General features: G+C 41.1%; 1 protein-coding gene across 12 annotated transcripts in view; it reads right to left on the bottom strand.

Moving 5' to 3' along the window:
• NRF1 (nuclear respiratory factor 1) overlaps window positions 1-18607 on the bottom strand; it is a 136921-nt gene that overhangs the window by 34302 nt on the left and 84012 nt on the right. For 10 of the 12 annotated variants that reach the window (XM_067746984.1, XM_067746991.1, XM_067746993.1 and 7 more), the window contains 7 exons: window positions 18182-18340; window positions 16961-17158; window positions 15796-15897; window positions 9166-9323; window positions 8872-8977; window positions 7517-7575; window positions 1333-1457 (listed from right to left, as the gene is read on the bottom strand). In XM_067746984.1, coding sequence (XP_067603085.1) covers window positions 1333-1457; window positions 7517-7575; window positions 8872-8977; window positions 9166-9323; window positions 15796-15897; window positions 16961-17158; window positions 18182-18340 — 907 coding nt within the window. The remainder of the gene's footprint in view (window positions 1-1332; window positions 1458-7516; window positions 7576-8871; window positions 8978-9165; window positions 9324-15795; window positions 15898-16960; window positions 17159-18181; window positions 18341-18607) is intronic. The other 2 variants (XM_067746995.1, XM_067746996.1) reach the window with 1 other exon arrangement.

Below are 18607 nucleotides of genomic sequence, written 5' to 3'. Positions count from 1 at the left end.
ATAGGGGTAGGATTCAAGCTCAAGAGGGAGGTTTTCCTTAATTCCAACTATGGTCCATTTCACCCTGAACATACATGGCCCTTTACCTTGCAGTGTTCTGGCTAAGATCAACTTTATCTCTATTTGGGTTAGTTCATGGAAGCCCCTAGCCCTACAGAAAAAGCAGGCTGTAGTTTTAATATGTGATTTTTTGTTTAAGAAAATGATTCTCAGAAGCCACATGGCTCTTTACATTTCCTGTTATTCTTCTCTGGGAGACAGAAGTGCTTTCTTCTCCCCACTTTTGAAGGAGGATGCAGCATTGTGTCTTTCTTCAAAGACTTTACCAACTAACATGTTATTTAGTTCTTAGGGATCTACCCTAAAAAAAGTGCCAGGCCTTCAGCCACTAAATGCCATTAAGGAACAGTCTGCCTAAATAAAAGTATGTCATTATCTATCCTCTTTCCAGGACTTTAAACTACAAATCTCCAAAAACCATAGAGTAGTTAATTTGTCCTACTTAACCTAATTATATGTATATTTTAGAAGTTTAATAAACAGTCACACAGAGTCTCACAGAACAGGACTGGTCTTCCTCTTTGACTCAGACTTTTGAGGCACTTCCCAGGCAGCTCAAGACTTCGTTACTGACTCCCAGAGCCTGCTGAAGTAGATCCAAAGAGCTGGGCTGGAGCCGTAAATTTTTGTCATCATATTTCTATGAACTTTATCCCTCTTGTTTATTCAGGATATCACCAATATCCAGGAAGTCAAAGAGCCGGGAAAGAAGGGCAGGGTGGTGGCAAGTTATTGGCTCAATCCGGAGGTCCTTGGTGAGGCCACATTTAACAGGAAGCAGAACCCAGAGCATCAATCAGAAAAGCGCCTTTATCACAGCCTGCTGGCTGACCTTGTGGTGAGATGGTGGTGCCCTTCTCGAGATAGTCAGAACATTCCTCGCTACCACAATGCACTCGCCCACAGGAGAGTCTCAGCTATAGTAAAGGACACTGATCTACCCCATGGGAGAAAATGGACAAAATGTACCCCACGGAAAATTTAAAAATCCCTCTCAGCAAGTACTGTCACAGCAAATAGTCACTTTTCAAATAAGTCATTCAGTTAGGTAGCCATTATTATGGCTTTTTTTCCCTCCCAGGAAACCCCAAGTCTCCTACTAGTGAAAGGAATCAGAGGCTCCTAGAATTTTCCTAGGTATCAATTGCCTACCAATATAAAAAAACTCAAATCAAAGTTCAACCTCATTCTGAAGGGTTTGTTGTCAGTCATGTCATGAAGGTTTAAGTGGAAACAGGGAAGAAATTCAATAAAATATTTATGCTCTCTTACCATTAGCATCTTGGACTCCAGTAAGTGCTCCGACAGCTGCTGCGGTTTCCCCAGACAGGACTATCTGTCCCCCCCCTTGCAAGGTGGCCTCAGCCAGGGTGGCGACAGCATGGGCGGCAGCTTCGCTGTGGGTATACAAAGAGGAGGGGGGAATGTATGAGTTGAATAAAGGTATAGCACTGCAGCAAGACAAACCAAACTTTCAACCTTTCCTAGGATCTCTCCACTGACTCCATGTTTGTGAGCCTACCAGCACGTAAGGCTATTGACAGAATCAGAGCAATTTTTAAACGATAATAATAAATAGCTAGAGAAATCCCAAGTCTTTCACGTTTATACAGCTAATGTGAGATTTTCTTTAAACCTAGGAAATGGGTGTTTAAGGACAGAAGGCACGCATTCCCAGTCCCTTCTTTATCAAGATCAATTGAGTGCCTGTAAGCCATAGTGGGAGCTCTGATCCATATTCAAAAGCCATTTTGGTTGTCAATCACAATGTTTTCTTTTTCTCTTTTCTCTTTACGGTAACACAAGGCACACCATCTGAAACTGCCTTTTTGTTTGTTTTTATTTCTTTTTTGTGGTACGCGGGCCTCTCACCGTTGTGGCCTCTCCCGTCGCGGCTCCGGACGTGCAGGCCCAGTGGCCATGGCTCACGGGCCTAGCCGCTCCGCGGCATGTGGGATCTTCCCGGACCGGGGCACGAACCCGTGTCCCCTGCATCGGCAGGTGGACTCTCAACCACTGCGCCACCAGGGAAGCCCTGAAACTGCCTTTTTATAGCTAAGGATGGATGATAATGTGAGGAGTCAGCAACCTGGACTTGCTATTCAATTAATATTAAATAATAATTCTACTCAATACTCTGCAATAACCTATATGGGAAAAGAATCTGAAAAAGAATAGGTATGTGTATATGTATTAATCACTTTGCTGTATACCTGAAACTAACACAACATTGTAAGTCAACTATACTCCAATATAAAATAAAAATTTTTTAAAAGATACATAAAAATATATCAAATAATAGCAATTTGGTTTACATCCATGATTCCAAATACAAAGTAATGGCTGACTAATATCTTGCAAAGTTCAGCCCTTCCTTTTGCTTCATGTACACGTAGGCAGAACTAAATTAACACTTAAAAGTTTAAATTATCACTATAAGCCCAAAATCCTTGACTCTACAAACATAATGAAATAATAAACTTCCCTTCACTGCAAACCAAACACTCTGCAGAACAGAAAGATATTAGCCATCTATTTATAGTAAACACTATTCTAGCAGTTTGTATCCCATTTTTCTTTTCCTTATTGTCTGCTTTTACTATATGCATAAATACCCACTTTTATTGATTCGATGATGATACAAACTATAAAATGTATTACTGTTTCATGTGCCAGCAAAAAAAGAGAAGTTCCTGGGCATTCCCTGGTGGTCCAGTGGTTAGGACTCCGTATTTTCACTGCCAGGGCCTGGGTTCGATCACTGGTCAGGGAACTAAGATCCCCAAGTCCCACAGCACAGACAAAAAAAAAGTTCCTGACAATTGTAATCGTAAGATTATAGTTTACCATCCAAACTTCAGAGATGTTAAAATGTGGAAGAAAAGAAAAAAAGAACCCACCAGATAAATTCATCACCTCTCCTGGGAAAGTACCAGGTACCACTCTGCACAGTTACTGAGGGAATATCAAAAGTGGGCATGGAGAAAAGGAGGTGGCGTCATTTAGTTTATCAGAGGTGGACAAAGTCCTGGGTTTGACATCGAATAAGCCAGTTGATTCAGCTTTGTTCTGAAGCTGCAGACTTTGCCACAACTATGGCAGTCATCTCGCAAAAACAAGCTGTAGGGGAGGATGGGGCGGGGGGCAGCTGTGGACCGTTTAGGGCAAACGTGTCACGACTGTGGGCAAAGCAATGTGTACCAAACTTAACAGCATCACTTTCATCTAAGAGAGTCAGCAAACAAGTAAAGCAACTGACATAATCATTCTTCTGGGGAAGACTTCTTGGTCACTATAAGGATGTTAGGAAGCAGTTTAAGAAGTCCAATGGACAGAAAAGTCTCAATAAATAGAGAATTCTCCCCTTCTTGCTAACTTGCCTTGCTTTTTAAATTGTTATGTGTGTGTTTAAAAAGTTATTTTTCTCTGATAATAAAATGCATGTAGAAACTTGTAAAAATTCATTAAGTATAAAAGAAAATTTTTAAATATCATGCAGAGATAAGAGCTATTTTCCTTCTAATCTTTTTTTTTTTTTGCGGTATATGGGCCTCTCACTGTTGTGGCCTCTCCCGTTGCAGAGCACAGGCCCTGGACACGCAGGCCCAGCGGCCATGGCTCACAGGCCCAGCCGCTCCGCGGCATGTGGGATCTACCCGGACCGGGGCACGAACCCGTGTCCCCTGCATCGCCAGGCGGACTCTAAACCACTGCGCCACCAGGGAAGCCCCCTCCGTCTAATCTTAAACACAACTTTAAACAGATAATCAGGATCATACTGTACACACAGTTTTATAGCCTGCTTTTCTTACCTAACTTGGCATTTCCCCATATAAATATTCTTTGACATTTATTCAAAATAATAAGTTAAATGTAAAACTGCTGATTCCCCCCACCCCCTTTTCTAGTTGTTCAGCTGTGGTAACTTTTAATTTCCAGGCTTCCTTTAACTTAGTTCAAGATCATGATTACATATTTCAAATTTATTTACTTCCTTTATAAAAAATTTGGGGACGGAATTGAGGTTGAGCAAAAAGCTGAACAGAATCATAGAGTTTCCACGTAGCCCCTTTAAAAGCTAAGATCAATCTCTGTGCTAAAACGTACTTCCGATGTGATACCCACAGCCAGTCATTCCATAGTATCTGTAACATGAATTCAGAGCCAAAGTGGACCCTGGATCTGGAATTAGTACTAAGGCTATTCTTTACCTTTTACAAGGTAGATTTTAATTTTAGGATGCTTTATAATTATTTGAGATAGTAAAACGAATGATTATTTAGTGCCTAGACCCTTAACTTTTAATATTTTTCTGAGAAACTTGTGTCAAATAATATTACCAGCCAATTCTGCAGCGTTCAGCTATCACGGATTAACGATAAAAATATTTAACACTCTGACCTGAGACTTCATGGAAAGCCAAAAAGGATATTCTTCGGAAAATGCTTCAGCTGTGTGGTATTTTGAAAAAGAAAGCTGGTATATGAGAACTGTTTATATGGAAATAGGAGCTGTGTTTACAGGTTACCTCAGCAACTGCTCATTTCCCCACTGTTTTTATCACAATCTACAATAATCTTATTTCTATGACCATCAAAGGTGACGTCCTGCCACTCTTGGACACATGCTTGCAGGGTGAAATTTCACAGGCTATGAGGGGGAGAGCAGCCACCCAAGCCCTGACCTGGAAGAGTCCCTGTATCCAGTCATACCCATTTTATAATGTCTGAAGCTCTAAATATTTGAAGTCAGTTTTCTTTAGTGCCTTTCTAAAATATGTTATGCTGGAAGAAAAGCTGTGAAGCAGCAACAACTAAAGCAATCTGGGATGCCAGGGATGAGGGGTCCGACAGGGATGACAGGTCCACAGGTCGGTGAGGTTAGTTACTGCGTGCCCTGGTCAGGGGCCGGGGCAAAGCAGCAACGGATGGATCTTTTACATGGTGCAAAAGACAATGGTGACACCTGTGGTCAGCAGACTATCACTCCCAAGTCTATTCTAACCATTAGACTTCATGGGAAGTGATCAAACTGTACTGCGAGAAAAAGGTTACCTTCACTTAAAAGGTGAGTAGGGATCAAAATGTCTCTAAGCTACCACTTAGCAATTTTTCGACAAAAGTCATTTCCAAACCAGTTACAAATGAGAAGTTTCTAACAAGCCCCCCCCCACCTTTTTTTCTGTCAACGTTTTATCTGCAAGTGTCCCACCTTCACCTATAGGAAAAAGAGGCACTTGCATAGTCCCTGTCCTCTATTTCCAGAGAGGATTTCTGATCTAGGTTGTCCATCCCATGTTACTGGACAAATAAATACAAGTTCATATATTAAAGCCATGTTTTATTTTAGTAAGATCTCTAATTTTAAGTCAATATTTTCATTTTAAAAAATGGTAAGAGTTGGGCTTCCCTGGTGGCGCAGTGGTTAAGAGTCCGCCTGCCGATGCAGGGGACACGGGTTCGTGCCCCGGTCCGGGAGGATCCCACATGCAGCGGAGCGGCTGGGCCCGTGAGCCATGGCCGCTGAGCCTGCGTGCCTGGAGCCTGTGCTCCGCAACAGGAGAGGCCACAACGGAGAGTGGCCCGCGTACCGCAAAAACAAAAAAAAAAAAAAAAAAAAAGGTAAGAGTAAGTTTTTCTTTAAAAATATGATTCACTTCTTTTCTTTAAGCAAAGTCTCTTCACAGCAAAAGAACAGCAACTCTAACTTTCTTGAGCATTTGTTTCCCCATAGCACTGAGTCACAGCACTACACACAGTAGACACTCAGTAAAAACTGTCTTCCTGTCAACAACATCACATAAATTTCTACCAGAGCAAATGTAGATTCAGTCTACCAATATTTATCATGTATCTGTCTCTATGTGCAAGGACTGTACTGGCTTTGCAGGACTTGTGTAAGAGGGAATGTAAGTCTAGGACAACTTAACCAACGACCTGAAACTTCAAATTAATCACTGTATTGCAACAAGCAAATGATGATTTCATTTCCTGTCTGGTTGTTCAGGGTGAACAGGTCTGAGGTGTGACGCTCTGCTTTTCATTTGTTCACTTTGATTCTCTCTCCATCTCCTTCCTAAAAGTGTTAATTTATTCTGTATTTTGAAAATAATTAAAATTAACTAGCTTCTAGATTTTTAAATGACAATTTCTCCATACCCCTTTTGGGTATGGAGGGTGGGCTACAGGTTGTCTGAGCCCAGGGCCCTCATTCTAACTTGCTATACAAAATTCTTTTAACAGCATGGTTGAAAAAAAGGTCTGTGCTGCACCTGTCCTGATCCCCTTTCCCCTCTACAGTTGAGAGAACCCCTCTGCCTTCTTGTTCTCCAGCTGCCATTCCATGTAGCCTGCCTCTCTCTCTTTGCTCTGCACCCACATCTGCTGTTTACAGTGCAGCAGAGGTGCAGGTGATTGTTAGAGAACCATGCTTGTTCCATCTGCACCTGAAAAAGAGAGGCTGGAAGGGAGCAGCTCTAGGAAATCGTTTTGTTACCACAGGAACAAAGTACCACGCAGTGTACTTTTCACTAAGACGACTTCCAGCAATGAATTCTTTGGAGAGGCTGGGAATGGGTCTCATCCCATAGAGAAGCAAACACAAAGGGCTTGTGTCTTAAGTCCAATCCTCCTGACGTTAGACAGTGGGTTACTGCTCCTGGAATTAGAAGCCCATGATGTTCCCCTAGTAGCCTGCTATAGTCTAGTCTTCACTGCCAGGCTTGGTTTCTTCACCCTCAGCAGAGGCTGCAACACACCATCCCCAACACTCATGGGGTGTTGAACTATCTGATTGCAAACAGATTTCAACATCTCTTTACTCCTACATGCCACAGTGAACCATATTCTCCTTCCTTTGGAGTAAACACTGTAGCCACCTCAGCTGCATCTGAGTGTGTTAACAAGCCCTCAGGGGAAACCATTACCCTCCTTGCCTTTAGAAATAAGCCCTGGTCCTTACACTAAAGGGAGCCAGAATGTGCTTCATGTTTTCCACTATGTACAGGGTTCCCAGGACACTCCCACTTCACTGGAATAGCAAAGGTGCTGGCTCGATGAAATGAAGTTTTTCTGGTCTTTGATGGTGGCCTTTTAGACCCCATGCTACAGTGAGGGGTTACCGGACCAAAAGGAAGGAGGGTTTCACTCTGGCCATAGCTTTCAGGAAGTTTATCTGTGTGTCCTCTCTCAAAGGTACAAGTAGGATTGAGTCAAAGTGTAAGGAATCAAATAAGACTTTCATGTTACTGAAAAGTGATATGGTTCAATGGGCTAAGAAAAAAGTTTCTATCCCAGGTCACTCAGGGACTCACTGGTAACTCTGGAAGGAGAAGCGTTTGTGTATGTTTCAGTTTTTTATACCTGACCAACCACCAAGTCCTTACCATACTTCCTTCAAAATCAGTCACTTTATCTCCACTCTTACTACTAGTTTCCACGCCTTTGACAAGTCATACCTGGACTGCCTCTTCTTAACTGGCCTTCTACTTTTAATCTCTTCTCGCTGTAAACAATTCTAAGTAGACAGATTTTAAAATATAAGTTAAATGATAATAAGTATAATTCTTGAAATGCTAATTACAGGCCAGACACTTTGACAAGAGTTTTATATACATCATTTCATTGAATCTTTATGATTCTACATGATGAAAATTATCCTTATTATAATGATGATGAGACTAATGCTCAGGGGTTAAATTTCTCCTGATCAAATGGCAACTAAATGGCAGAGGAAGGATTCAAACCTGAATCTATACGAGCTCAGAACCCTCTTCTCAGCCACTATACTATACAGCTTGATGGAAATCTTCTGTACATAAGCCTATCAAGGCTTTCTAGTGTCTACCACAGCCAACCTAAACTTCAGCTGATTTTCATATTTTGGAGGAAGTGATCCCCTTACTCTGAATTCCTACTATGTTCATAGTCTACACCATACATTTGGACAGTAAATTACACTCTGAGTAATATGTTTGCTAAGTGTTTTACTTAAATCAATCTCCCCATTCACAGTATGATTTCTTTCAAGGCAGACCTTATATCTTAGAGCATTCTTTATTTACAGCCTTACCCAGTAGAGTGCTGGCATGTCGCAAGAGTTCAAAGACTATTTGAGGCTAACAGCTGCTGCACATAATGTTAACAGCAACCTTACCATATGCTGGGCACTGAACTAAGGATTTCACATGCATTGACTTTTCCCATTCTCACAGCACCCCTACAAAGTAGGCACTGTTTTTACCCCCCCCCCCCCCCCCATTTTACATAGAGGAAAGCCTTGGCATTGAGCTCAAGTAAATCACCCAAGGTCAAACAGCTAGTAAGTGACAGAGCTGGGATTCAAACCCAAGTAGCCTGGCTTCAAAGCACACACTCTTAACCATTAGTTAAAAGGTCTGGGTCCATTGAAAATAAAATTGTGTAAGCAATGAACAACAAGAAGAATAATATGGGGATGATTTTTTTCTGTCAACAACGAATAGAAGGAACCAAGCACAGAACAAAACAATTTAGTTTTGGAAATTACCTCTTACTAGAGTATTCCATTCTGCAGTATCCTTCCTAAACATATCTGAAGAAAAAAAATTCAGTTTCTCCCAATAATCCAAAACTTATTTTATTTCGAAGTCACTGATAAGCAAGGGAAACAAACTTCCTGAAAGTCAGTAAAGTCAGCTCCTGACCAGCTAAAACATGGATTAATAGCCATAACAAAAAGCAGTTTCTTAGTAGGATAAAAGGAAAATCAATCCTGAAGCTTCTTGATTTTTTATTACATCCTTTGGTCCCTTTAAAAACACAAAGTACTTACATCTTGCTGCTTTTGGTCTGTTAGGGAGCACAGAATAGGATAAAGCAAAAGGGACCCATGTCCCTTGACCAGAAGGCTTGAGCTGGAAGTCAGGCTGGACTGGTTGCTGGGGATGGGATAGGATGGGAATGCAGTAGGTGAGGGCTGATTATAAAACAACTTACAGTATCCTATGGGTTAAGGGTATTAAGTTCCAAATGCCAATTGTGACAAACTGAGGTACAACATTTCTCTTTACATCTGTATACAGGGACAGATTCGACCTCCTCTTTTATCGCCCACCCCTGCCTCCACCTGTTGAGTGCCATGGTGACTGTGGCTCCCTGCTGCATCTCCTGAGAAGCTGCCACTGCAGCCTCTGCCAATGATGCCACTGCCTGGGTAGCCTCTGATGCTTGTGTCGTCTGGATGGTCATCTCACCTCCTTGTAATGTGGCCCAATTTTGTTCCACCTGAGGCAGAAAAGGACATGATAGTTAAAAAAATCAAACTCACAAAAGGATTATGATTTTTAAAAGTCATTTTTCTAAAAAACTGCTATGTGCTCAGCCAAATACATACATACTTTTAAATTAACATGAATTACAACGTATAGAACAGGGTTTTTAGCATATCTTTGGTGTTAAAAAGGGGGGTATTAGAATATATATTTGAATTTGCTTATATTTGCGTAAAGAAACTCTGGAAGGACACAAAAGAAACCATTGAAAATATTTTCCTCAGTGTGTGCAGAGGGAGTTGTTGTGGGAATAGGTTGGATAGAAGGCAGAAAGAAGATTTTCCATTGCATCCTTTTACATAAATTTTGAAATATCTGAGTCATATCAATATAGTACCTATTCTAAAATTAAAGTTTCTGAATAAATCATAAGTATAATTCTAAAAAAATTCAAACTGTACCAAAGGGAATATAATGCCAGTACTCCAGACCCTTCACCCAAAGGCCACTGTTGTTACCTATTTCTCTATTTCTCATGCATCTTTGCAGGGATATTCTCTTGATATGTGAGCATATTTACACATACACATACACACACTCAAGAAAAATGGCAGTACTTGCTACATGCTTTTTGTACCTTGCTTTTTTTCATAAACAATACAGCTCTGAAATGATTTTACTTTGGAATGTATCAACCTGCTTCACTCATTCATGATTCATAATAATGGCTGCATAGCATTATATTATATGGATACACCATGATTTACTTAACCAGACATCTTTTAATGGGCATTTAGGTAGTTTCCAGTGTTTTGCTATTACAAACAGTACTGTGATGAATATCCTTATACACTACTTTGTATAGTTTATGTGAGTCTACTGACTGAGTAAATTCCTAGAAGTGGAATTATATATCAAAATTATTTTGTATTTTTATTTTTGATGGAAACTGCCAAACTCCGTAAACAATTTTTTTAATGTAGCAAAACCTGCTTTTCTTTTACTGGGGAGGAATTATGAAGAAACGAAACAAGCAACAAAACAAACAAACAAAAACATACTATCTGGTTATACAGAGTAGATTAGAATTCAGCTTTTCTAGATCTAGAACAGGGTTTCTCAACAACAGCACTATTAACATTCTGGGTTAAATAATTCTTTGTTGTGAGGTCTGTCCTGTGGATTGTAGGATGTTTAGCAGCATCCTTGGTTTCTACCCGGTAGATGCTAATACATCCTCCCCAGTCATGATAATCAAAAATATCTCCAGACATTGCCAAATGTCCTCTCTGAGGGGTATAGGGGTTGCCCCGGGTTGAGAACCACTGACTTTAGTACAATGCTTTGCCGTTTAGAGATTTTTTTTCAGTCCTGGATACCTGAATCTAGCTACTTCAGTCCATTTTGCTCAATAAATACTGGTTAAGTATCCCCTCGCCCCCCGCCCCCACTCCTCCACCCAAAACCAAAAAGCAACAGGGGTAGTGAAAGCAGTTTTTATTCTAAAATATGGTAGGTGATAAATCAAGCAGCTCATGTATACTATTTCTACAGACTCAGGTCTCAGGATGTTAGCTGTGTTTACTGGAGCTCTTTCTGGGGCCCAGTGAGTGGTAAACTTGCGCCTTCATGTTACTGTGTCCCAAAGAAAGTGTCACAAGCTCTAGGAGACACAGATACTTAAAGTGCCTCCCGCGGGACTTCCCTGGTGGTGCAATGGTTAAGAATCCGCCTGCCAATGCAGGGGACACAGGTTCGAGCCCTGGTCCAGGAAGATCCCACATGCCGCGGAGCAACTAAGCCCAAGCCCCACAACTACTGAGCCTGCGCTCTTGAGCCCGTGAGCCACAATACTGAGCCCACGTGTCACAACTACTGAAGCCCACGCGCCTAGAGCCCATGCTCCACAGCAAGAGAAGCCACCGCAGTGAGAAGCCCGTGTACCACAACGAAGAATGGCTCCGCCCACCGCAACTAGAGAAAGCCCATGCACAGCAACGAAGACACAACACAGCCAAAAATAAAATAAACAAAATTTAAAATAAAATAAAATAAAATAAAATGCCTCCCGCTTTGGCTCTACTGCTATACTTGGATTGTCACAGTGCTCCTCCAAATGTTTGTCAAAAGCTCCCCAGAGAATGAGACATTCCTTTGAGCTACATTAGTATTCGCCCTGAGTTCTTATAGACAGTGGGCTGTGCCAGCAAGCCTCCAGGGCCCAACATTAAGAGCCAGAGATACCCTACTTCCTTCCTGTAGAGCTGCAAAGTTGCCCACTCAGGAATTCACGAAACTCTTGCTTCTTAAGGTATTAGCTCTTTGATCTCATTATTCCAATGAGCATCACTGCAAACAACGCCACTTTAGATGGCAAGTTACACTGCCAATCCATAGATGGTTGATGATTCCACTCAGAACACCAGCTGAAGCTGGCCAGCTCTGTAGCATTTTCCTCTTTCCAGATCTGCCCCTCTATATTTCTGCCCATCCCATTGCTGAGTATGGCCCAGTGCAGCTCTCTCAAGTACTCATACTCTACGGCAGCAACTTAATACATATACATTCGGTTACAGCTATATTTGTAGTGAAAATGGTATTAGAATGTTGCCAGACACAGTATACTTTAAGGAAGTTAAATTTGTGGCACAAAAGATTAATGGATGGTGGTAAAGGGCGGAGAAGTGGGAAGAAGCAGATGAAGAGATTTCTATTCAGAGTAATGACAGGTAATAAATAAATCAGCTTAAGTGTTAAGGCTTCTTTGGAATTTCCTATTCTTGAGTCTCAGTGCTTTAGAGTTGTGTTTGCTTAAGCTCTTGCTGTGCTCCCTTTCCATCTTTTGGGAGCCACTGTGTGGTTATCTATGCCTGGATGTCACCATGTCCCAGAGAAAGGCCACAAACTCTAGAAGGGAAAGATATTCAGAAGATGTACAGTTAGCTTCTGTGCTTTTCTGAGAGAGACCCACTACAGTGAGGCCCTTCAAACTGTGGCTATCCTTGTCTCTCTTGCTATCGTGAACCACCTTGGCTTTTCCACACTTTCACACTGTGATGCACTGCATGTGATGCTCCCTTTGAGAGGAACACAACTCCCATCCTTTGCTTCCTGTTCACCCCTCTAGTCTGAGCTCAGGTGAGATTAGAGCCAAGACAACTCCACTTAAAGACAACTCCCTATAGTTCAAGGCTCAGGACCTCTCCTCTGGGTTCCACAGTACACTGGGCTTGCTTCTACTAGATCCTTATCTGATTGCCATTTTCTCTGATGTGTTTTTCTCTACCACCTACCTGTGTGCTCCTTAAGAGCAAGAATGGTCTTTTTTTTTTTTTTTTTTCTTTTCAGTACGCGGGCCTCTCACTGTTGTGGCCTCTCCCGTTGCGGAGCACAGGCTCCGGACGCACAGGCTCAACGGCCATGGCTCACGGGCCCAGCCGCTCCGCGGCATATGGGATCTTCCCGGACCGGGGCACGAACCCGTGTCCCCTGCATCGGCAGGTGGACTCTCAACCACTGCGCCACCAGGGAAGTCCAAGAATGGTCTTTACTCTCCTCTACCTATAGTATACATAGTGTCTGGCACAGGGCTCAGAAAGCATGTACTTAATGGATAGATGAAGAACATGTTCCTTTATTCAGATCTCCCTACTTGCTCTTCAGCATACCTATATTTCAAATAAACTGATATTCAATTGATATTCATAAACTGATATTCAAAAAAACCCCACCTAAAATAAGCTGTGCTACTTCAAAACTGTTACATGTGTTGATGGTTCAGTTTAAAATTCATGTCTCTAATGTCTCTGTGCTTTGGTTTCTTCTTCTAACAGAAGCACATGTCCTACTATTATCAGATATCATTTCTCTTTCAAATTTCAATTTTTCTGACACATAATGCAATTAATATCACCCATACCAACTGGTGGTCTTACCACAGAATAAATTCTCAAATCCATTTGTACTGTAAATATGCCATCAAAATGGAAATTGTGTATTTTGAAATCAATATATATAGTTTATTTCATATTATTTTGAAATTCTTTCCTTATTCATTACTAAATGTTTATGTAATTTGTTCTGTGTCCCTAATTAGTTTTAAGTTGCATTAGGTTAGAGATTCTTTTGGTTTCTTTATAACTACTTAGATTATTCGATATTCTCAGCACACAGAGTACTCAGAGTTGGGAGACCATTTTATTACCAGAAGAGACAGGCCCACAGAAGGTCCTTCTTATAAATGTAACCAATTGCAACTAACTGGATGTTAAATGCAGTATGATCTAATGTAAGAGCTCTCACTGGCAAGGCTAGGATAACAAAATAACCTTAAAACTTCCAGAAGTATAGGTATTGTTTATTTTTGTAAATAACTTTCTGTTCCTTGGAGAAACAATGCTACATACAGGCAGTAGGATGTTTCTACTGAGGCACCTGATGCAATGCTTTGTTGGCTTGATATGGTCTTATCTGTCCCAAGTCAGTGAGATATTCTAATTACAGTCCTCATGGCTCAAAACTAAGATGCTGACAACCATGTCAACATCTAATCAGAAGGCACATAGAAGCAAACTATAGACTCTAAAACATTTAGCCACTTTCTGAGATAACCTATGCTTCTTTTCTTCATATTTTTGTTTCATTGTAAGTGTGGAGTTAGAATTTTTTTAATCTGACTGAATCTGGGTATTAACTAACAGGTTATTTGTATATATCATTCACACACTTCCACACGATGACTTTAAAACGACATCAGTGTGCTGGAAAAGCCATAGATATGTGACTAAGATTTTTGTATCCTTCATATTTTCCATGAACTTTTGGATACATTGGTTGTGTGAAGTTATTCTGTAAAATGGGTTTCAAAGAATTACTCTCTAGAGAAGTGTTTAAGCAACTCAAAGTTACTTTCTTTAAGAGAGTACCCAGGAAACATTCAGTAGGGAGATGCCTAAATAACTTTGACTGAGTCAAAAAGTAAAAAGTAACAAATCCCATAAATGTACCCACCACTGTCTTTGCTACCTCTTTCACACTTCAAGGAGTGTCTGTCCTCTAGTTTTAGTGTGTGGGGACTGACGAATTTTCCCCTCAGCTAATCCATTCTCTTTCATGATGTTTACATACCTTTAAAAGTAGATCTGTTGACTTCTACCTTTCTATACTGGAACAGCAAAGGGTAGCTCCTGCCCCAAACCTTCCCAGGCTCCCTCACTGGAAACACTCTCTCTTGAAGCTACAGACCACTTTGCAGCCTCTCTGACAGCAGGAACCACAGTTCATTTATGCAGATGATTCTCTCTCCCTGAGAGCTGGGTTCCTGTGTAAATCAACGCTACGTATCTAACACCTCAACTGCAGCACAGCGGGGGGCTCAACACATGCTGGCTGACAGGAGCCTGCTGTATCTCTCTTCACCTTGCTAGCCATGACCCTGTATCAGTTCTCTCCCTTTCCTGAGATGCACAAATGATAGTGATTTTGTGGTGTTCTGAGTGGAAATATTCCATGGTTTTGAACAAGGGTGAGATAATATTTTTAGCTTTATTTCTGATATTGCTCTTTGACATTTGTTGACTATTTTTCAAATTTCAGAAGTATAACCTTTAGGTGAAAAGTCCACAGTGACTTAACAAACCCTTTCCTGAACTTCACTAATGGCTCAGAGCTTAGACAACATTTTTCTAATTGTGTTACCCAGCTTCAACACTTACACTGTGCCTTTGGGCAAGTCACCTAACCTTTCAGTTTCATCATGTATAAAGCAAAGATGATAACAGAACCTACACTTCCTAGGGTTGAGGAGTGCTTAGTTTACCGAGTGTCAATAAAGGTTAGTTACCTTCCTTTAAGTTAACATCCCATAATTATCTCAGTTTTGATAGGGAAGGATTTTCCTGTTCCTTTTTTTTTTTTTTCTTCTGGCCGTGCCACACAGCTTGTGGGATCTTAGTTCCCTGACCAGGGATTGAACTCAGGCCACAGCAGTGAAAGCACTATGACCGAGTCCTAACCACTGGGCCTCCAGGGAATTCCCAGGAAAGGATTTTCTTGTGAAGTCTTTTCAAAGGCTCATTTAAAATGCAATAAATCATGTCTACTGATTTACAAATATATATATCCCTTCAAAGAATGTTTTAGTCAGCTTTAGATTTAATGATCTAATTTTTTTCATAAAGTCCAAAGATTAAATTCTTTGGGATTCACAGCATAAAAGTACTAAATCCTATGTTACAAATATACAATTGTAAGTTCCTGACAGTTATGCCTGAATCATCAGGATCCATAACTTTCGACTGTTATAATTAACATACACAGAGTAAGCTACTTCACAAAACTGACATGGTGTGATGTCTTAAACGGTTTAAATAAAACAATGCTACAGACGTGTAGGCTACTTACAGTCTCTTCATCTTCTGGACCCTCCCTATCCCTCACCTATACATTTGAGTATTTAAGTGGAAACAGATGGAATCCTTTCTTACCTCTCCATCAGCCACAGCAGAATAATTCACTTGGGCAACAGTGACTGTGGTTGGCAATTCTGACGCATCAGCCAATGTGGCTACTGTTGCCCCTGTACCAACCTAAAGAAAAAACATGGAAAGTGATGTGTCAGTGGATGGATCCTTCAACCTCTCCTTTACTCAGAAGTTAAGATTCAGATAATCCCAAATTCAGCAGAGGTAATGATTAATATGCCTTGTAATATGAAATGAATTACTAAAATCACATCTCAGACACTAACATGAGTTTCAGAGTTTTACTTCAACCATATAAGTCACTATGAGAAGCCATCATGTTTCATCATTGGTGCCCAGTGTCAGTCAACCAACTTTCTACTCTCTCCCCAATCTGAATTTTAGACGCTCCCTCTATCTACCATCAAATTGCGTTTCACCTCAGAAGTGGTAATTCAGAAGGAATATTTCCTGGCCACTGAGAGAGTGAAATGGTAAAAAAAAGGAAGCCATTTTTACAGTGCTTTGATTTGGAAATGTCTAGAAATGCTATCTATAGCTTTGTATTTAGCAAAATGCAAACAATTTAAAATATTATTCAAAAAATAAGAGTTCAGGTAGGAAGATCTTGGGGAGCTGTATAAAATTAATACAAGAATTTATATAAAAACAACTTTCTTGGACTTCCCTGGTGGCGCAGTGGTTAAGAATCCGCCTGCCAATGCAGGGGACACGGGTTTGAGACCTGGTCTGGGAAGATCCCATATGCCGCAGAGCAACTAAGTCCATGTGCCACAACTACTGAGCCTGAGCTCTAGAGCATGCGAGCCACAACTACTGAGCCCACATGCCACAACCACTGAGCCTGTGCTCTAGAGCATGCGAGCCACAACTACTGAGCCCACATGCCACAACTACTGAAGCCCGTGCGCCTAGAGCCCATGCTCCGCAACAAGAGAAGCCACCACAATGAGAAGCCCACGCACCACAACAAAGAGTAGCCCCCACTCGCTGCAACTACAGAAAGCCAGCACACAGCAATGAAGACCCAACGCAGCCAAAAATAAATAAATTAAATAAATTAAATAAATTAAAAAAAAAAAAAAAAGACAACTTTCTCCAGTCTGAGGTGAGGTGCCCACTGATCTGCCTCAGAAATCACAATCTGGTAACCAGAAGGTTTACTCACCTGGATAAGCGAGACAGTGCCATCAGGGTTACTAAAGGTCTGGACTACAGTCTGTGATGGTACAAGATGGGCTATACTGTGTGTGGTTGTGGCCTGTGTTTGTGTTTGCTGATCTTCAAAAGCATACAAAAGGTCCTCCCGCCCATGCTGTTTATAACAGTTTTTAACTATGGTCCGTAGTGCCTGGGTCCATGAAACCTGTCATCAAAAGACCAGAAAAGCACATTAAGTCACAAAGAATGTTGGTTATTCAGTTCTACTGTGGAATAAGCAGCTGCTTATTTATCAAACCAAACCAAACTTGCATGGAGTAACTCTCTCAGGATTATTTCCCACAGACCGATTTGGACATAAAGAAATTCAGCACCAAGTACCAACAATTTCACACTGGTTTCCTTCCTGATCAAAGTCGGGTTTAACTTTTGGGTTTTCCTGAGGCCAACTGTTAAACTTCTCACAGAAGAAGGTTACTCTTTCGTCAAGAATTTTATTTAAGATTTTAACAAATATTTATTTATTTATTTATTTGGTTGTGCCGGGTCTGCTGTTGCGGCACGCGGGATCTTCGCTGCAGCATGCGGGATCTTCAGTTGTGGCATGTGGGCTCTTAGTTGCAGCATAAGGGACCTAGTTCCCTGACCAGGGATCGAACCCGGGCCCCCTGCATTGGGAGTGTGGAGTCTTAACCACTGGACCACCAGGGAAGTCCCTTTATTTGAGATCCTCAGTACATTTTTAAAGCTAACTGAAAAAAATGAATATGCAGAACAAGTAAGGGAGGACACCTGGTTTAGTCTTTCTTCTTTTTTAAAATAAGTTTCATTATCAGCAGACTTCACTAACTTCACATCTCTCTATATTTATATTTTCAACAGTGATGCTTGCTAATCAGAAATAAGGACATTTCAAGTCTTCAAAGTGATTAATACCTTTTACTTCAAGTTTTGTTAGTTTTTCCAAGCACCTTATAAAATTAAAACTGCTCCAAAAGGCAACTATGTAGAGAGAAGTGTAAATTCACAGAGCCATCCCAAGTCTTTACAGTGATGGAGTGATGGGAAAGGCTATAAATCAGAGAATATCAAACCTCTTTTGGGGGATAGGTTTGACTATTACACAAATGTTTTTAGACTTTATAGCATAAGAAGTAGAATAATAAAAATGAGGTGGTTGATTCAGAATGGAAAAGCAATAGGAAACTCAGGCCAGAGGAACCCTCACCCTCTGCTTTTGCTCTTCTGTGCGGACATCGCTCCGAACGTTTGCCCATGGGATATCTTCAGGCCACCAGATGGGCTTGCAGCTTTCTTTACCCCAGCCTGGTTTTCCCCGACCTGTGGAGTACTTCAGCATCTCTGGAATAAACGCCCGAAGCTGGGCCTGGAAAACAAGAGTGTGGTCATCAGCAGTCATGAAAGACGTCTGGGATGTGTTTGTGCCTCTCAACAAATTCTAAGATTATAAAAGAGAGTCTTCCTGGAGGGTTATGGAGAGCCCCAAAATGTGACTGTGAGAACCGTCTGTTTCTCATAGGTCACTATAGCTCCATGGGTGATGGAGAATTATACATATGTTGGTAAAGTACATCTTAAGCTGCATTTCATACACTTGACACTTGCTCCTATAAGATCAAGAATATCTGCCCCC

This window comes from Pseudorca crassidens, chromosome 8 (genome assembly GCF_039906515.1).
Source record: "Pseudorca crassidens isolate mPseCra1 chromosome 8, mPseCra1.hap1, whole genome shotgun sequence".
Lineage (NCBI taxonomy): Eukaryota > Metazoa > Chordata > Mammalia > Artiodactyla > Delphinidae > Pseudorca > Pseudorca crassidens.
This window is presented reverse-complemented; position numbering and strand designations above follow the sequence as displayed.